The 20,902-nt window shown below is 39.3% G+C and overlaps 1 protein-coding gene across 1 annotated transcript; it reads left to right on the top strand.

Annotated features, from left to right (window-relative positions):
• Positions 1-1,720: 1,720 nt before the first annotated feature.
• Positions 1,721-19,033, top strand: GLDN (gliomedin). Its single transcript, XM_088519626.1, has 10 exons — positions 1,721-1,978; positions 5,880-5,931; positions 8,132-8,149; positions 9,160-9,267; positions 9,791-9,937; positions 10,650-10,769; positions 14,768-14,848; positions 14,931-15,056; positions 15,975-16,125; positions 18,571-19,033. The coding sequence occupies exons 1-10, from the start codon at positions 1,721-1,723 to the stop codon at positions 19,028-19,030; spliced, it is 1,521 nt and encodes a 506-aa protein (XP_088375752.1). The 3' UTR covers positions 19,031-19,033.
• Positions 19,034-20,902: the final 1,869 nt, after the last annotated feature.

Genomic DNA, 20,902 nt, shown 5'->3' with positions numbered 1-20,902 from the left:
AACTGTGCAGCTGCTTGGCTGCTGCTCTATCACGTGCCTTAAGTAGTGATAACAGAGATGAAGAGAGAGGGCTTTTATAGCTCATACCGCGCACAGTTTTCCTGAGTATATACATGCAGAAAAACTAGTTGCAACATTTATCAGAATCAAATATCTAAAAGCCTAGGAAATTAGAGAGGCCTATATAACTATTAAGTCAATAACAGTTAGGCTATGAAAGCTTTATAATAACTTTTTAACTAGTTCGGGAAAAGAGATTACCCTAGCTATGCTCATAAAGATTATAATCTTTTTTTGGCATATTTCCTTTTAATGACATCATCAGAGGAAGTATGGTTATTTATCTTACACATGCATCGTCTTCAGCAGCTCTGTCTTTCAGCATCAGTTACCCAAGAAAACAATGTGCACAAATGTTTATTTGCAACTTCTTGTTTTCTAGCAATTTAAGCCCGATACCTGCACAGGCTGCTATATGGTCTGAGCTATAGGTAGCCACTTTGGAGCAATTAGGAGCCCCAGGCATAATCCTGCAACTCCACCAGCTAAGCAGCTCCCTTGACCACAGTTTTCATGGTGTTCCTAGTGATCCAGACATCCCATTTGTTAATAAAGTGTTCTATTTCTTTTTGATAATACAGAGAAAATCTTGCAAGATGAGACAGATGGGGAGGCAGACTGCTGTGTTGCCTCTGTTATTCTCTGAATGGTAGCTCATGATTATTATGGTCGTTTTGCTCGATCATTATACTCTGAAATGCACAATAAAGATGAAGGATCACTGCTCCTTATGCAGTAGAGTCTTGGGAGGGCAGTTCTGTTTATGTTCTCAAGAAGGAAAAAGCCTTACTTTCCTATTATGATAGATGCTTACTGGTTTTATTATATCTATGAAATTATAAACTAAGTTTGTTTAAGACAGGAATTCCTAAAAGAGGTTGTATGCGATGTGTTGTTTTCCTTTACAAGGCACAATTATAGTATAAGCAAACCTCTTATATGCACCCTTATAATAAGCTAGGCTATCAACCTATCAATGTTTTTTCTTGTAATGTTCTTTGCTATAGAAAGAAATGTTCCTAGGTTAAGCACTTTTTTTTGATCTTTAGAAGTTTGCCAAGGGCAAAGGTCTCTCAGAGGTGTTATTGAAAGACTGCTGTACATTTATTTTTGTGGTTATTCCTCAGAATGTCACTATTTCATGTTTTACTGGCGGAACACCTCGTAAGACTGCTCATCCTGCATAAAGATACATGTGTTGTCTGTATGATGTTAGTGGGCTTCCATGCAGGAGCTTAGCTGGGACAATACTGCAAGAGCTTGTCAATGAAATCCCTTTTGTTTGATGCTTCTTTCTAAGCTAATAGTGGGAATGTAGAGTGAATTGAACACTGAAGTGCAGTTCTGTCACGATTTTCTTTTTAAATAGCTAAATTAAGTTTTATATAATGTATTGTTTTTTAAAAACAGACCCCCTCTCAGTGAGGCCCTGGATTCCCGATTGTGTGGTGTAGGGCGGGGGCTGGGACGCGTCCCGTGGGCCGTGCGGCAGGAGGGCGCAGCAGCCCCGGCAGGCTGCGACACGGCTCCCCGCGCGGCCAGGCGCGTACGTGGCCCGTGCCCAGCGCCCCCCACGCGCGGCGGCGCGGGCCCAGCGCCCCTCCCCGCGGCGCGGGCCGCATAAAGCGCGGCGGGCGGCGCGCGCCGCTCCGCGCGGGCCATGGAGGCGGCGCGGTGGCTGCTGGGCGCGCTGGGGCTGCTGTGGGCGCTCAGCGCCGCGGGGACGCTCTTCCTGCTGGCGCAGTGGCGGCAGCTGGACGCGGCGCTGCGCGAGCTGCAGGCGGCGCCCGCCGGGCCCGGCCCCGGCCCCGCCGCCGCGGCGCCCCCCGCGGCCGCGCGCAGCAGGCGGAGCCGCCGCGGCCACGTGCGCGGCGACGGCGAGGAGCTGCTCACGCTGCTCACCTACTCCGTGGTGCCGGTAGGGCGGCCGCGCCCGCGCGCGGCGGAACCTGCGCAGGCTGCGGGGCGCCGGCGCGAGCGGGCTTGGCGGCACCGGCGGCACCCCCCGTGCTTGTTCTACTGCTCTTAAAAACGACCAGCGGGAAAGAGCTTTTCAGTAACACCTGTATGAGGTTGTTGGGGTTATTAAGATTGTGGGACATAGGTGTTTATAACCCCAAAGTTTGATAGTGCGGTCGATTGGGGTTTTAGGATGTAGGTCGTTTTCTTTTCTTTCTTTCTTTTTTCTCTCCTCCCCTCCTTTTTCCCCCCTTAGGACACTACTGCTTTGAATTTAGAGTTTGCAGCACAAGACCTCCTCAGTTAGAAGGTTTTTCCTCTAATTTTTAGTAGTACGGCACATTGAAGGGTGCTGGCTATTGAACTGGATGTGTCTCAGTAGAGCATTTTATTTCCTGGAGTCTTAAAATCGCCTAGCTTTGTACTCAAAAGGTACTTAAAATAATGTGAATAATATAACTTTATTTAGCAATTCGAAAAAAAAAACCATTATTTTGGGTCAAAATGGAATATATATACATATAGGTAAACCAAATGTTTACACGTTTTTCTTACTGGCCAGAGTTTTTTCAAATTAGAAAACATCAGATGAGTTGTCAGAAACATAGGAAAAATTAGAATGTTTTCCTTAGATTTTTGCAAAATTGTGCAGCTTTTCCTGAATGTTTTTGTGTGTTGTACCTGAATTTTTCACCAAACATTTGGCCAAATTTCTTCCTGTTTTTCTTAACAGCTCTTCTTTATGTTTGGCAGATACAGCTCAGTTTGTTCCATCTGTTTTGAATTGCTGCTTTGAATCCAAAGGATGCACAAACCAAATTATCACAGAGAAGTTTCCGATCCTGGCAGGGTCTGAGTGCTGTTGGTTCCATTTGCTGCCAGGTCCTCAGGCCTGGCTCATTAATGGGCTGCCTAGGTGGCTTTGCACGGACAGCTAGGCAAGCCAATCTGTCATTAAGTAGCAGATGTGGCTTAAATGAAATTTATTGCCCTCTCCAAGTAGCACTGAGTGACGGGATGCGTATTTTAACAGCATGTGACAGGATTGTTCACTTGTGCAACTCTTCCGTGTAAGTCAACGCTGTGGCTGCTGCTGTGTTAGACATGCTTCATCTAAACGTATTACCCTGCAGGGAGTTGCTTTCCACTGAACACTTTTCAATTTGTCTGCTTCTCAGAAAAGTGCATGTCTCACTTGCTCAAGGGAAAAATCCTTAGCAAAATTCTCAACCACCCCCCTTTTCTGTTTTTATATTTGCTCCAATATGAAGACCTGAGGACTCTATGGCGTGAGTGAGAAGTCTTCGTGGGCAGTGGGATGATGCCTCTTGTGTCAGTAGCCTTTAGGCTCTGCCGAATGTGGGCTGTAAAAGGAGGCTATGAGCAGAATCAGTCTTCTTGGAGAGATGATTTATGTACAAACTCATGTTTAGCAGATATCAGTACCTTATAGCTGTATACAACAGCTGGTTGGGGAAAACGTGTTTTGTGGACAACATTCAAGAATCTTTGAAGTAACTTTAGAAATCAAAAATTATATTTGAGCTTCAGTAGCACAAGTATAGTTTTAGTTCTGTGTTTTCTGATAGCAGTATTTATTTTTAAAATAATAAAAATAGGAACCTGACAAATCTGCTGTTGCAAGAGGGCTGTTGAGAGGATAGCTGTCCAGTTGGTTTGTGAGCAATGACCTTTAGGTGGGATTTAAATCATGGAAAAGGCGGTAGCCTGTGGGTATTTAATTACCTGAATAGTTGCTTCATAGTTTAGGTTGTTTCCTCATTTTTTCAGGCTTTTTTTTTTTTTGTGAAAAAGAAAGAAGACTGTAGTATTTAAACGAGATACTCACATCTGTACCTTTCTTGGCAAATATGCTGGTCAATAGGGCCGATGTAATGACCTTTCCATGTAGGATGGAGATTCTGATGTAGGCTCTTTGTTATAGCACATTCAATTCTTAAGTGCCATTTGTTTCCGTCACCTGGACTGCACCAGTAGGCAAAAATAATGCTGTTGAGACAACTTGAAGCCTCCAAATGGGGCTGTAATCCCTTCAGCCATCTCAACAAAACCAATTAGATTAAATGCAGTTTGAATTTAAAACAAAAACAAACCAACAAACAAAAAACCTACAATTGAACAACATGTATTCTATAAATTATAGCGTAGAAGCCAAATTCTTCCAAAGGATGATAGGGAAGAGGACAAATACGTTCTGATATGGCAAATCAGGTAGCTCTTATTTTTTATTTAGTAGAGAAGAGCTACCTGATTTAAAGTCTAAGTATTTTTGTATTTCAGTACAGTTTGGAATCAAGTGTGTCTGACGGAATTAAAATCTGTAATCAAATATAGTTTGATTTTTGCAGCAAAAGATGTGCCATCAAAGATGCTTGAGCTATAGCAATGAGGACTGGCAGTGAGAAGTAAGCTTAGGTGCTAGTGTTAAATGTTATTCTTTGCCCTTCACATTAACTTGCACTTTTTCTGTATTTTGAGACTACTGTATTTCAATATTTGTAAATAAAACAACTGTACTAAACTGGAGTGCAACTCTCTATGTAAAAATGTTCATAACTTACCAGATATTGTAAAGATCTGAAATAATAGTATTTCCTCTTTGAATATAGAAGTTAGGTTTTTCCAACAGAAAGTTGAGGCAATTCTAGTGCTCATATTTTTAATATTCCTCTTATATCTGTTGAAAGTCTTGATGAATTGCAAAACACTTTATATTCTTGTTTCTCATCATGCAGTGCATAAAATGAGTATCTGACCAGCCAGAACGAACAGTTCACTTCCAGGGTTTTTTAATTCAGGCTTTCTGCAAGTGGAGTGGGATCTCAGTACATCAGATGCAGTAAATGCGTTCACACGGTCTTCAGGAGCAGTCTACCCCAGAGTGTCTTGTAGGCTGGGAAGCCAACGTGTCGCAGCAGCGAAGCACGGCTGAGCTATGCCAGCACACTGGCCATTTGGCTAATACAGCTTTGTGGCAAATATTTGCCATTAATAGGTATTTGCTGTTGATAGATGTAGCTGTAAAGCTGTATCAGCAACCCACGTACAGATACAAGAAGCGTAAACCTCCCTGCATACTGAATTGTTGGGTATATGAAGTTAACTCTTTCTGCCCTTTTGGTTCCAATTTACTCTCTCGTGATAAGCTGAATGCTATCTTAACTCTGGTAATTAATGGAGTACAACTTTGAAAAGTTCATATTGGCAACATGAGATTTAGTTGATAAATTTTGACCCGCACTGGCTTAAAGAATCTGTATGAATTTACTTCCTCTGTCGTTGTTTTGTAAAGCTTGTCATTATTGGATTCGAATATTTTGAATGGAGGAAGGTTCATTCCGACTTCACAAATCTGAGTTATTCTAAGTAAAGGAAATAAATGGCTTGCAATCTTCCGCATCGGATGTACTTGGTTGGAAAAACATCCCTCATTTGATATAAATCTAAAATATACTTGAATTTAACACTTACTAGCTGATTTGAGTTGTTAATGCTTTCCTTTGATAGAGCCATGCATGAGCAACAACATGCATTATAATTATAGTAAGGTGTAAAGCTTAATGCCTGATATGTGGAGTTGTCTGCCCAGTGTTTTCTTATCTTCGGTAAGGTTTAAAATGAAGTATATTGAACAAATCCTTACAAGAGAACCACAGTCTAAAAAGATACAGTGTTGAAATGTGAAAATAACATCTTAAACATTTTGTTCTTCTAAGTAAAAAGTAGATGGTTAAGTCTTCGGTTTCTGCATGATTCTTGCAGCCAAGGTAAATGGGATTTTATTTTTTGGATTGTTATGGCATGCATTGTTTTGAACTTTATTTTCTTTGCAATGTTAGGTCCGAGTGATGATGGATTTATGTAACAGCACAAAAGGGATGTGTTTAACAGGTAAGTTTTCTGCCTTAAGCATTACGCTTATTTTTCATTCAGGAATATGAAAATACAATGTTTACGGAGAGCTTGAAATAGAGTTTAGAATGTCAAAGATATATGCTATTTACTCTATTATGATTGGCTTATTTATTTTAAAAGGATAAATTCATTAAAAAAGATAATAAGTTTACAACTTGCTTATATCTGTTTATTATAAACACAGAAATTTAAGGAATTCAGATTATGATGCTTGGATCTATTTCTTCCCATGTAGTTTTCATCAACAAAACTTGAATGTTTACAATACTAATTGACCATTATTCTGGGTATTTTTGCATGTGTCCCCAGCATTCAAAGCCTGACATGGGATGAATACATAAGTTACGGAAACTTACTTCCATTGTAGTAGTTGCTGTGGAGTCGTGGGACTTAGATAAGCAATGTTTTTACCTTCCGAGCCTTAGAGTGTGGCAACAGGTTGTCTGGTTTCATGTGTCGGGGGCAGTTGGAATAGGCTGATGGCTTCAGCACCAGAAGATTTGAGAAGTTTCTGTGTGAAGTGGAAGAAAATATCAAGTAGTAGCCAACTTAAGAGCTTTGAAGATGCTAATGGACTGAGCTGTTTATTCTCTTTGAAAGTGAGAAGACTGGAAATCAGCCACTATTTATGAGTTTAGGAGAACTCTTCACTTGCTGTGTGGCTTATCTTTTCAATTGGGTGTAAGGGCTGTTTGACTACTGCTTTGAACACAAATAACAACTACCTCAGCATAGAGAGATATTAAACACTGCTCCTGAAACTGCTCGCAAATTCTGCTTGCAGCAGAGGCTGAACGGCAGGCAGCAAAAATGTGTGTTTCTCTGGCCTCCAGAACTCTGAATTCGTGTGTGCTTGAACTGAAGCAACTGCCTTGCTGTCCAAAGCAGCTCCGTGGTGCCTCCGCACAGTTACGCTGTGTCTGCCTCCAGCTTTCTCTGCTGTAGCCCTCTATGACACTTACTACTTCTCAGGCACATTTCTTGTTTATCTTATGCTGATATGAGGATAATCAGGATCCTTAGAATTTGAGATGACAAAATAATAGAAGGCAGTAGTGGATGTTGCATGCACAGCATGAAAAATAAGGTCATTTAGTGGAAAGATGTCAGTTACTAACTGATGTTACTGTCTGCACTGATTAAAAGTGATCATCTCTGTAATGGCATTATAAAGTGCTTTTCATTTTACTCACAAAGCTTTCTGGTCAAAGCTGTCATGTTTAGAGGAAGTCTTGTAATTTCCATAATTGTCTGTTTTACATAGTTTTACTAGAAATGTGACAGTCCTTTGTCAGCTGGATAGAAATGTCTACAGACTTAGGTTGTTTTCTTAATTGCAGCAACACCTTTCTTTGAATCTTCCTAACTTTCCCCATCTTTCAACAAATGTATATTGGAGGTCTCATAACATAAATCTTGTTGCAGAAACATTTTGTGTTCCTTAGTCTTGCCTGCTAAGCTTCCTTCTTACTAAAGCCTTGTCAGAGAAAACAAGATGAATTTCTATATATTACATGTTGCTGAATAAGGCAAGTGGAGTTTCTAAAATACAGTACATTTCTGTGGACAGTCTGATCCAGTCTAAAGAACAATTAAATGTAAAAAGCTTAACAGTGATTTAAATGTAGCTTATAGGGATGGCATTTTTTCCCCTGTTTAAATAGACTGGATCCTGAAAAACTCAGGGAAGCATGTGTTTTTCATGTATATTTTCTACAGATTTTTTTAATCATGACTTTCAGAAGTACCTTAAAGCTATTATACTACCACAAAATGATTTTAGAGTCTCTTCTGTATTTGAAATAAAATGATGGCTGAGTGGTTTGGTTTGTGACATTGGAAAGGCACTTGAAATCCTAATAATGAGCTTATGCTTTAGCAGATGCTTGTTAAAACTTTTTCATCTGGCATTTGCGGAAGGTTTGCATATATAACTGCTTAGAAGGGTGATCTCTCAGTAAGTGTAGCTGAGTTTGTGCTAATGCCTCCTTATTCATTTTCATACAAAACTGCAAAATCCATAGATATGCCTTTTAAAATTGGAAAGGCTTTTTCTTCCTTTCACTCTTCTACTGTAATGGTAATAAGTTCAGTTTGGGAATTGGTTTCTGTGTTCTTGCTGAGTTAATCTCACATTTTTTTCTTTCTTGTGCTTCTTTGCTTGTTCTTGATGGAGGTCCCCCTGGCCCCCCAGGTAAGATACTTTTGCAGTTACAGTAACATTTTTGGATAATTGAAACAGTTGTTGATATAAAATGCTGAAGTGTAGGAAAGTAACTCTTGCAGAATAACCTTCATTTGCTAATTAGAATGAGAGAGCCTTGAATGAGTGTTGTTTTAATTTCTCTGCTTGAGTCAACTTGTGTCCCTTCGGAAGTGAGGGAGGCTTTAGGTATTGTAATTTCACTCCCTATGCTGGAAGGAGTGGAATAGCTTCATTTCCTAAAACATCTTTGATCAAAATCAGATGGAAAAGTTAGCTGAAGAGGTGAGTAAATAATAAATAAATAAAAAGAATAAACTGGCATTTTTATTAAATATTAAAAGCATTGCTTTAAAGTTTTGGTTATGTTTTTTTTCTATAAAACTTTACCTTTTCTTTTTCTTATTTAATTCTCTCTGTTCTCACTCATGGTTGCTAGGCATGTGAATGGCTACTTTCTTTCCCAGCTTTTTTGGCTGTGGACCTGCTTAAAATCATGTTCTTTATCAGAGAAGTGTCAGGTACTTTTTGTTTGTGAGATTCAGATAATGACATGAGAAGGAAAAATGGCTTCTCTGTTAAGCCAACCACATTTTGGCACTACAGGAATCTGGGCAAGTAGGTAAATGTTCATGTCACTTTAGTCTGGCAGGTGTCAGAAGCAATATTAAAAGTTATGTTGTTTAGGGAGGATGCTGTGGTTACTGTCAGAACCAAGGACAGGACAGGTTCCACTGGGTTTGTCTTTGAAGCAGAATCCAAGAGGTTGATGTTTTGTGCCCTTAATGCAGAATGTGTACAGCATTCAGTTTGGAAACAGTTTTCTTATGTAAAACAAAGGTTTTATAACTAGCTGTTTAAAAACAAAAGAAAAGAAGAATGATACTGATAGCCATAGTAAATGTAATGGATAAATGTCTAATAGTGTCTAATAAGTATTATTTTTAAGGATTAATTTCATTTAACAGTGAAAATTCAGCTATGCCCTTTGTTCTGTCCAGGGCCTCCTGGACTGGATGGAATGCCTGGTCACAATGGATCAGATGGAGTTCCGGGTATACCAGGACAAAAGGGTGAACCAGGATTAAATGGAAAAAGAGGAAAAACAGGTATTTTTGATTTTCTTTATTATAATTCCTTCTTTACTGTTCTGGTCAAATGCAGTTACCTTAAGACTCGATTTATTTCTAATGTATGCCTGCAAGCACACTCACACTTCTAGTAGTACAAGTGTTGCATTTCTCTCTTCTGAAGTGTGAAAACGATGCTGTACAAATCCCAGCTGTTACCGATATGCATCTAAATATATCGCTTCATATTTTTCCTTAGTATTTCTACTTATCCAAGAATGGCCAAGTCTCTCTCTATCTCATATGGAAAACTTGGAGAAAAATGGGTAAAGAATGTAGTATTTGCACTTAATGAATTTTATGCTATTTCCATATAAGTTCAGTCCAAACCAAACAAATTACAAAGTTAAACTTAGCGAGGGGAAACATAGTAATGTCGAAAACCCTAATAAGAATACATTTTGTTTTTTCCTTTTTTTAAAAAAGGAACATATTGACTTTGGGAAACATGGTTTTAGGGGAAGAGTATCCTTTTCAGCACTGCAATGCTTCTTATTTCTAGGTGTCCCAGGACCAAAAGGTGATCAAGGAGCAAAAGGAGAACCAGGAGAAATGGGTTTACCTGGCAAAGATGGTATGCCAGGAGGAAAAGGTGCAAGAGGAGCAAAGGGTGATAAAGGGGATGCAAACAATGATGTGATATTAGAAGGTAAGAAGTAGTGCTCTTAGGAGCTCTCTTGGGTCATCATACAGGGAAAAAGAAAGATGTACTCTGCTTTTGCAGCATGAATGTGATCTCCGAGAGTAGGACAGGCAAATATAACACACTGCAGTATATACAGTGGAGCTTTTGGGTATAGCTACAGTTCAGATATTAGAATCCCTTAGTAATAGTCTGAAGAGTGTTTGTAGATCCAGGAAGTTAAGAGAACTGCCCAGGAGATCATGTTCTCTTAATAATGCAGTTACACAAAACCTTTTGTATTCAGGCTTTGGATGGAGGTTGTGTGAATTCCATCCTTTCCAGCATGCTTTTAGATAGATTGTTTCTTCCTACTCTCTTCTTACAGTGCATTTTTTTTCATATTAGAACATAAGGGGCAGTTTTCTATTCAAGAATGCATGAGTGAAGCATCATGGCAGTTACAAATACAAACTGCCTAAACTTATAGCGCTGTAGATGCCAGTAATGCAGACACCTGCTCTGTCCTAGAACTTGTGAAATTCCACTGGTTCGCTGGCTGCCAGACAGCATCGAGTGAGTTTATTGAGCTATATTCCTGTACACAGCAACCTCTTAAGAAAAGTGAGGCTATTTAGAGAGATCTCCAAATCTATCATATCAGTGGGCATGTAGAGTTCTCTGCTGGTCACTCGTTTGCCTACAGGGCCTGCAATATCCTGCTGTGTTTTGTGCCTAGGTGCAAAAGGTGAACCTGGACCACCAGGGCCTCCTGGACCACCTGGGCCCCCAGGACCCCCGGGAAAACGTAAGAGTAAAGCCCACCTTCAGGAGAACGTGTACAGCAGCAAATGCACAGGTTCATTCTTTGCTTTGTTCTCTCTAGCATTCTTGACAGGTTCAAGATTATATTAATTGGTCTGACTCTCACATATTTTAAAGATATTTTGATTATTAACAAAACTGCACAAATGTAAAGCTGAAAAAAAGAAGACTTTGAAGTATCCATTTCTAAAATGTTCTATATACCAGAAGAGGAAAATCTTTCTTCTGACAGTGAATTATCACCAGGAGATGAGGCAGAGCTGGTGATTCAGGAACATGGGTGCCCAAACAGTGTGGTATTGTGGTGACTGGAAAAGTTTTGTTCAAGCCGTCACCTGATTATGGAAAGTAAAGAGAAGCTGTTGCAGAGCAGCACCATATTTGTAGCTCACTACAGTTTGAATGGAAGCAAACTTTCGTTTTCTTGATAGACCTACTGGATCTGCCCTCTGCTGTCCTTGTCCTTAAACACTGGCTAGCAGTACTTTTGGTACCAAAGATGATTGCTGCTTGCAGTTACTCTGGCTGCTGCTGAACTTCTGGGACAAATTTTCCTCCTAGATGAGCAGTCTAGTTTTTGGTGAGGTCAGAGTGATCTGATAAAAGGAAGCAAAGAATGTCTTGTTTCCTGATCTTCCTCCTTTCTCGTTTCTAGAAGAGAAAGTAGTTATCTCTGAAAGTGTTCGGTAAAGTGGGTTTTCTGTTGTAATTGTGAATGTAGGTTCTTGAGAAGCACACCAAAGGTGAACAGCATGAAAACTTCATGCAGTTAAGCCTTATATACCCCGTCTGATCAGTATGTCTCACTGTTAGTAGGGTGATGTGATTTTATGCTCCAGTGATGAAAATGTGGGGAGAGGGTAGAGTTCTCCACTATTAAGAAAAAAGCTTTTGGTGATAGTGCATCTGAGATATTCTCCTATCTTCTTTCTTTCTTCTGCCAGGGTGACACCACTGGCGCTTTACCTTGTTTGCGAAGCACACAGTATTAAGGCTTTCTAGCACCTGAATTGTCTGCTGCAAGCAGATAACTGATGATTTTGAGCAAAGATTAGTATGTGCATTAATATTTCCCCTCACCATCATTCTGAACAGTTTGCTAAAATGAATTTTTTTTTATTATAGCTGCTATTAACCAGTTGCACTGAATATTTAATACTAAGTGGAATATATGGAACATATATCAATTATTTCCCTCTCTTGGTGTTTTTTTTCTTTTCTTTTTTTTCCTCTCTCCAGTGTAGCATGTAATTGTAGTAGCATGCAAGAACCTCACTTGGGACTGCTGGCTATTGAACTGTTAGAAAGGAGCCTAAGGAGGCTCCTTCTTACAATGAAGCAGAAATCTCATCCTAATCATGATACAGAAATGTGGGAACTGCTGTACAAGATAGAATAGGGCCATTTACGCAAGTAGCCTGTTTTAAAGTGTGGAACAGACTGAAGTGCTTTGGAGGTTAAGCTATTTGGTGGTTTTCTAAAGGATTTGAAACCCTGAGGTGCCAGTGGGAGTAATGATCAAATAATCTAGCAGAGAAGAGATTTTCCTCAACTAGTATCTACTTTTTATGAGCAATAGGCTGAGATCTCATTATCAAACTACAAACAATAAACCAGCTTTTGTAATCTGGAGATTAAATATTCTTATCTTTTTAACAAGGGAGAACATATACACTACTTTACAACTGTAATTGTTACATTGTTATATTTGTTCTTTTATATATATTATTTATAGCAATGTTTTCCTCAGATAAAATTTGGAAACAGTAAATCTTGATTTCATTATCAGAAGAGGGCAGTGAGTTGGAAGCTCAGAGGTGTTTTCTCTCGATGTTACTGTTAACTAATTCTGAAAGAAACAAAACATTTCTTTTCCTTTCTCTCTTGTTCTCTCCTTCCTTCTCTTCCTCTCTCCTTCCCTTCTTCTCTCCATTCCCCCAGATAGTCCAATTGGTAGTTTTATTGTCTTGTCAACTATTACCTTTTAGTCAGAACATTTTATGCTCAGAATCAGTAGGACATATATCTCTTTTTTTTGATGAAAAAAAACCAATGAAAATTGCATGTAGCAGTCTGATACAACCTTCAAAATTTACATCACCAAAAGTCATTGATAAATGGATGGAAGAAATACATTTTGTTCTTTCTCTGTTTTGAAATGGTTTCTTTCTGCACAAATAAAGACAGAGTAAAACCTACAGGAGAAAGCAACAGTGCAATGTAACCTGTCCTTTCCTCCCTCTGGAAGTCACACTACCCTTTCAGCATTACCTTACCATTATAATATTTTTTTACTGCTACACTTCCCATTTAAACTTCTTCATAGTTGGGTTTAGCCCAGAGATCTGCTGAAAAGCGACAATGAGTTTGCAGCCTGCCCGTCAGGCAGTGAGAACTGGGTGAAGGGATCGGATGTACGAGTGGGGTCAGCAAACAAGGCTGCAGCGAGATGAAGCATCTTCAGCACAGAGCGGAGTAAAATGTCTTCTGTTGTTTTAAAGGCAAAAGAGCTTTCTCAGTTTATAGAAAAAGGTATCTTAAGTAATTTCATTTCACTGTTTTAACAGTCAACACTAAGGAAAAACCCATCAGCTCTCTTTTGAATAGTTGAGGGTTGGGGAAAAATATGTATACTATGTATATAATTTGATTCAGTCTTTCACATCTTTACAGCTATAAAGTAAAAATGGCATTAATGGCTTACCTGCGCTGTTAAGACTAGTTTTGCAGGGTGTGTGTTGGTGCACTGCTGATGCTTTGGGCATTGATGGCTGCAGTGAAACTTTCGCAGTTGTCTGTGGAGCATGGGAGCATGTCCCAGCTGCTGGTGGAGGTAGATCTGCACATGAAGCTTTGAGTTTAGCTCTCACTAATTCTCAAAGAAATAATTTTGGTATTATTGACAAATCAGCCAACTGTCTCAACTGTGTCAACTTTTTTTTAAGGAAAGATGCAAAACTGTCTTTCTACTCAGAAATTCACAGCTAGGAAATTAAATCTGTTAAACAAAATTATTTACTTAAAATCAATGGTCAGCTGGACAACTTTAGGAAACAAACTGGGCCAAACACTTCCTTCAGTGAAGGGAGACAAGGTTTATCCTTTTTTATTTTTTTCCAGAAGAACCTAGGTTTTCCCAGTTATAAACAGCATCTATTTCGGAGGAACGAATACTTTGCAGTTCCTGGCACAGAACCATATCCTTGTCTGCAGATTGAAATTACTTTTGTTTCTGGTGTTATATGTTAGGAAAGTGGAGACTTGGGAGAGAACGAATTGACTTGATCTTGGCAATTCTATAAACCAGGGATAGACATAGTTAGAACTTGTGAACTTTTGGCTTCACTTTTAAGCTCAGCCCATTAGATAATACAGGTTAGTGTAAACATGACATAAGTGCCATGCTTGCCTAGATAAGAGAATTCTAGAGGAAAAATACTGTGGTGATAGCTGTGCTGCCAAAAATAGAGTGGGTACCAAAAATTAGAGAGTAGGTGACAGCAAGTGAAACTTAAAACAGAATTGCTTTTCATAATAAAACAATGGCAAGGAAAGCCTTGCTCCCTTTTAGTGCTTTTGCATCCCATATATGGGAAACATATATTTTTAATGATATACTGTACTGTATTTTTAATTGCGAACATACATTGGGTAAAGGTTAAATCTTTCCATCTAGCTGACCTTCATTTTAATAGAAAGAAAATTGTATTTTCTATTTTATAAGATGATAAATTTGAGTGAGTCAAAGGTTGGTGTTTTGCTCCTGAATCTCTTTGCAATACTGACTTCATGAAAAGCTTTTTTTTTAAAAAAAAAAAAAAAAAAAAGCAAGGTTTTAGATTTATATAAGGGAATATCCATATCCAGTAGAATTTGTTAAAGATGATAAATTGAATGATTATGTTAATAAGCCATTCAAAAATACACTTTGAAAAATAAGAAATTTAGTAGGCTAAATGCCAAATATAGGAAGATACTATTTATTTATTTATTTATTTATTTATTTATTTTTACCCCTTCTCTCAATTCTAGGTGAGACACGTGCTGTTCCAAATGATGACACTTTGGCTGGAAAAGCTGAAGAGAGAACCAGTGATCATCCAAAAATACCTGGTAATGTGCTAGAGAAAGCAAGACTAACTGCTGCTTACTGCTTTAAAGCAGAGATAATGAACCCAGGCTTCTTCTCTACCAGAATGTGTTGTAACATCTGTGGGAAGTCCTGTTCACCTGGTCACTGTGCAACAAACATTTGGAACTTGGATGCGGGAACCTGCTAATATAAGTGATGAAAGGATTTGGCTTACCATGCATTTTTCAGGTACACAAGAAATTGTTCTGAGTAAAAGCCTCCTGGTATATTAATATTGCTTTCTTAATTCTCAGAGTCACAGAACACTTGGAAGTTGGAAGGGGCCTCTGGAGATGATCTGGTCCGAACACCCTGCTCGAGTAGGGTCTGTTAGAGCAGGTTTCCCAGGATTGTGTCCACCTGGGCTTTGAATGTCTCCAAGGATGGAGACTCCACAACCTCCCTGGGCAATCTATTCTAGTGTCAAAACATAAAAAATGCTTTCTTAAGAAATTCTTTCAATCTAAAATAATATTTCTAGTTCAGTCTGATTTATTTTACCCACATCTATCCACATAAAATTTTCTGTATTACCTGTGTGGTATGTGGTTATATATGTGATTACAGACTTTTCTCTTAGGATTTTCTTACATTTGTAGTATTTTCAGACATTTTTTTTGGAATCCAAAACATAGTTTTAGGATTCTTTTTAACCAATCCCTGTTTAAATACAGATTGTTGGTGCCTTTGTATTATTTTCTTTTAGCAGTTTCCTGTGGTTTTACTTCCCTAATTGCATGTAACCATTGCAGCTTGGAAAGGCATGAAAATGAATTGGTTCTGTGTGAGGTATACTTAGTGCAGAACAAATTTCAAGATCGAAGTGGAAAAAATGAAATACTATGTGTGTATATTTGCCAACTGTTTGTAGAATTTGAGCCCATCAGGTTAGTGGGGTGCAGGCACTTGAACAGCTTTATAGATTTGTGGTGTTTGATTATTTTACTCTGTTCCGGTGTTCTTGAATCAGTACTGAAAACACAAATATGCTTGTCTGCCAGAAACTTGGTTCTTGTTGAATTTTAGTAGAGAATGAAATTTAAGATAGAAATTTCAGAAATCAGATAGACCAAATGACAGTATTCTCATATTGTTCCTTCTATTTAGGAAACTCTATAAAAGAATATGAGAATTCCAATGCCTTGCTGAATGACAGCTACAGGATCATTAACATCACAGGGTTCTTTTATGGCTGTGGTCATGCAGTCCAAAACAATCACCTGTACTATCAAAAGGGAGGAACCAATGTCATTCTGAAGTAAGTGAAACAGTTGTCTTAAAGCACATGATGTTTTGGAAGGAGGAGCAGTTGCCAAGAGTTGTGGAGAGGAACTTGAGTTGGAAATGCAGATAACTCTTCTGTACCTCTTTGTTTCTTTGGGAACCTGTCTAGAATAGGAAGAACGGAGGGAGTGATCGCTAAGTTAATGCCTAATTCTTTCCCATCTGTAACTGGAATGTGGGCTACGAACCTTCCGTACAGTCTGGGTGTTCAGGTGCTGAGGGAGGGAGGGAAACTGGGAGGGGGGTCCGGGTCCGTTCTCTGCTCTGCCAGTTCTTCAGATGTTGTTAGAACTGTTTCCAAGCTGTTAACTTTTGCCACTGCTACATGATACATGTGGGGCAACTGGACCTCAGGAATAAAATAATCTCCAGAGATTACAACTCTTTTTTTTCTTTGGCCTATCCTGGGTTCTATTAGACTTGCATTATATATTATATTGCTCTGAATGTCCTTGCACTTCTTGACAGTGTCTATAACTGCTGAAAGAAATGGGGGCTCAGGAAATGGGGGCTCAGGAAAAAATAATTTTATTAAAGGAAGTAAGTGGCTGCTTGTAGGTGCTCAGGGTGGGAATTGCTTCAGTCCCAGTTTAGGGGAGAACGCGGGGGTTTGGCAGGAACGCGCTTGTGGAGCATCCTGGCTTTGCGAGCTGCCTGTGGGGTGGCAGAACTACCCTGTGCTCAGAGAGCTCCACGCTTGGCCAGCAGGAGTTGAGTTGTTGGCTCATGGTGCTAGTGTGGAGGAATGTGCGAGGGCACCTGCTGAGGACGTGGTGACCCAGCAAACTGCACGCTTGGTTGCTGAGGGCTGGCTCCACTGCTTGATTTCTCCTAATCAGAAATTCCTACAGTTGTCCCAAAATGTCTCTCTGAATTTGAACTGGGAATTGCATCTATATTTCTTCACTTTCTATTGAGGACAGAGACAGATAGTACAAACCAAAAACAAAATGCAATCTTGTGGGAAGAGCCAAATACAGACAGACCAAGGGCAAGTAAAAGATTGCATCTGCTTTCAAGTTCCCTCACATGACTGATGTTTGAGCCAAGAACATTACTATACTTTGATGTCTCTTCCTAGGCAGGTGTGAGCATCTTCCTATTATCATTTGCAGGCCAAGGAATGTGAGAAAGCTGCTGGGATTGTACAATATCTATTCGGACAGAGACATGCCCACCTTTTGGCAATCTCCTTTACATCCCTGCCAGGGATTTTTGTTTTTTAAATGGCCAACTCCAAGCAATAGAGTGATAGGACACAGGTTCATAACCCTTTCTTGGGTACTAGTAATTGGGAACTGCCTTCACATACTGGCCAACACAGGTTATCTGTAGAAGTCTGAAAACCTCCCTGAGAAGTTGTTGAGAGAAGTTTTTTCTGTTCAGTTATCATATCCAGGATTGTCTACCTCCAGCACAGAGAGGAGTAAGCACTACCCACTCTGGGATAGTGAAGTAATCTTTCCTTCTATTGCAAGTTCTGGGATCTGAGATGTCCCTGTCATGGACCCTGGCTTTTCACAGCTTTTAGAACTGTAGCTTATTCCTGAGTAATATTATTTTTTTCAGTATTTCAGGAACTGAGCTATACAGTCGAAGGCAGAGTATTCAATGTGCTTCATTACAGAATGCATTTCTTAAAAGGATAAAGTATACTCTACTTAATTGCTATGTTATTCAGTAAATAAATGCTAACTGCATATATGTGGCTTGATAGTAGCTGATTACCCTCCCGAACTAGTAGAGAGACTCAGTTTCTAAGGGCCGCTGTTTTTAAAATTCCTATCCTGTTAAGGAATTTCAAGGAATATAAACAGTTTTGATAGGTTAGAGGTAAGACATTCAGTCCCTCCTGACGGATGCCAGCGGGAGGTCAGAATGTTGGCTCTGCAGAAGTAGAACTTTTATTGCTTTGATGTTTATTAGAGCAAATCACTGTATTATCTGGACTGTTTTTAAAAGAGGAGCTCTAAGACTAGGTGAACTTGCCCAGAATTCATGCTGCTTTATCCACCACATTTTTTTCCCCCTTTAGTTCAACTTCATAAAAAGCATGTTTTTGTACACTCTTCCTTTAGCAAGTGTACTTGCTATCTAATTCATTTTCTCACCCATTTCTTTTACTTAGCTTCTTTCATCTTGATGATAACAAAAATCTTCATAGACTAAATAAAGTGAAGCCTCCGAAAGTGAGATCAAGCACCTGTTAGATTAGCTATTACTTTGGAATCCCTGCATGTTTTTTTTTTCCCTAGTGCTTTGGAAGGTGTTTTGTGAGGTACTTCATCTTAAAAGAGAGCAGAATGGTCCTTGAGCTCACATATTATCAACAGTCATGTAGTCGTCAACTCACCCCCAAAGTGTGTATAAAAACATGTTTTAACAGAATATATTGAATACTTATTTTATTTCATTCCAGACTCGGACTTGATAAAACATCAGCGGGCACACTGGTAATTGAAAATGCCTTATATCATGGTCGTAACTATCTCTTTGCTAACTCGAAGACATATTTCAATGTAGCAGTGGATGAAAAGGGTCTTTGGATTATATATGCCTCAAGTACTGATGAAAATATAATAGTAGCACATGTTGATGAAGAAACGTTTTCAGTCATGCGGCATATCAACACTACATATCCCAAGTCCAAGGCTGGTAATGCATTCATAGCATGTGGAGTTTTGTATGTGACTGATACTAAGGATATGACAGTAACTTTTGCTTTTGATTTATTGAAAGAGAAGCAAATTGATGCAAGCTTTGAGTTACGCTCTTCACAGGCTGTTCTTGCTATGCTTTCATACAGTTTAAGAGATAAGAACTTGTATACATGGGAGAATGGGAGTTTAATGATATACCCCGTGCGTTTTGGCAGATGAATGTACTATGAGGCGGTGCGTCGTGGGAGCAATGTTTGGCTAAATAGATTATTTAAAGCTGTACCGTAGAATGCGGGTGGGTCTCTTCACTCCTCAGTATTCATCTCTTGGCTGAGGTGTTTTTTATGCACGTGTAACAGGGAGATCGCACCCTTTTGTATACGTACGCTTGAAATTGTACAGGCCATTCCTGCCTTTTTGGGAGAAGAGCTGTCCAACATTGCAGCTGGCACCCAGCACAGACTTGCTTTTGTTTTTCCTCTGTTATTCAGCCTATAATTACATTTAATGTACACTGATTATTCTCCAGTCATGTGTTCAGCAGTGACTATTTTTAACTCGCAGTTGCAATTACCTTATGTGCAATCATTTTCTAGTCAATGATTATGGTTTAGTATAAATGTCTAAATAATGAACTCTTGTGTACAAATACATTTATCCGTCATTTTCACTTAATACTTCCCACTGCCTCTGAATATTTTTTTGACAATGACATACAGCTGTTAAAAAGAATGGGGATGGAAGCAGTTGTTTAAATAGGGAAAAAAAGCAGAAACTTAAAACTGGTAAGTCTGGCCAACCATTACATATATTACATACAACCATTACAGCCCAGGTATACGGCAAATGGGAATGTCGGCACTATGAAGTGTTGTGTTCAGTGAATGTGGAAGGAAAGTAATCGGGTGAATTTACTAATGAAAGATGTAAGAAAAAAAAAAGATTAAAACTCCATTTGTAACAGTGTTTGAGTTGCCTGTGTTGCTGCAGACTCCTCCTTCCTCCTCAAGGGTATGTAAACTATAGCATTTCATGGAGGTATAACTAACTTAATTGTGCAGTTATTTTTCTAATAAATATTCCTCACATTCATCAACTAGGTGGGAACTATAGGTAGAAAATATTAGGAACTCTTTCAAATTTTGTTTCAATATTTTCCATATTTCAAATACCTGAATTTCTAAGCTTCCTCAGCTATTGATAGTCCATTGAGTTCATCCAAATATTGTTAGGCAAAAGGTACCACCTCCGCCTTGCACGTGCTGTTTAATATCCGTTGGCCGGCTCTACACCTGAATGGGATTAGGGAACCCGGGAAGGTCTGTGCGTGCAGCCCGTCCCTAGGTCCCTCTCGTGCTCCGCGCGGCAGTGCCCGGCGGGCCAGGCTGCGCGCTCCCTCCTCGCACGCTTGCTGCCCTTACGAGGGCCGTGATCCGGGCCCCGCGAGCTAAGGAAATACTTGCAGAGATACAAAAAGGCTAATTAATACTTTGAACTGATATATATGTCAAAAATTCTAACCCAGGAATTCTAAATATCTATATTTATAAGCAAGAGTGCAAGGCTTCAAAGTCCAGAGCTGAAAGTGTACGTTACTTTTCCAGGTGTGTTGCACTACTGATAGAGTGGACTTTTGCACAAGAATTGGGCACGTACAGTTCAAGTAAGATGTGACATCTTCCGTTTAATGTGTGAATAACAAAGCCAAATCCCTGTTAAACTTGTGCATAGTCCAGCAAGACCAACTCAGCCTGAGACTCTTCTATCAGCGACAAAAGCGTGGGGACAGGTTTATGTGCTAGACAAGTGTTTTTTTGCAGCCGCCAGGGTTGCAGACGAAGTTCTTTTCGTTAACCTTACACTGTTCCAGGACAGCTGAAAGTAAAAAGCAAAAAGCTAATCCTTTTATTAAGAGTACAGTGTGAATTCAGGTGAAAGCTAGATCAGGGAGTATCCAGTCAATGTACTTGAGCTTCAATTAATATATTTAAATGCAAGAGAAACAGTTCTGGAATGGACTGGTCCATGAAAGAAAAGTAATTTATTTAACTTACAAAGGTATAATTAACCAATTACATTTGCTTTTTCTTT

The sequence above is a fragment of the Tinamus guttatus genome, unplaced genomic scaffold (genome assembly GCF_059628265.1).
Source record: "Tinamus guttatus ecotype Peru unplaced genomic scaffold, ASM5962826v1 Tinamus_guttatus_pri_ptg000004l, whole genome shotgun sequence".
Taxonomy (NCBI): Eukaryota; Metazoa; Chordata; class Aves; order Tinamiformes; family Tinamidae; genus Tinamus; species Tinamus guttatus.
Note: the sequence above shows the minus strand (reverse complement) of the source record. Positions and strands in the feature narration are given on the sequence as shown.

Bases quoted from the DNA above. Each gene is read 5' to 3' on its own strand.
- GLDN (XM_088519626.1), top strand. From the start codon at position 1,721: ATGGAGGCGGCGCGGTGGCTGCTGGGCGCGCTGGGGCTGCTGTGGGCG. The intron at 15,057-15,974 runs GTACACAAGAAA...CCTTCTATTTAG, and splicing joins GCTTACCATGCATTTTTCAG to GAAACTCTATAAAAGAATAT. The intron at 16,126-18,570 runs GTAAGTGAAACA...ATTTCATTCCAG, and splicing joins GGAACCAATGTCATTCTGAA to ACTCGGACTTGATAAAACAT.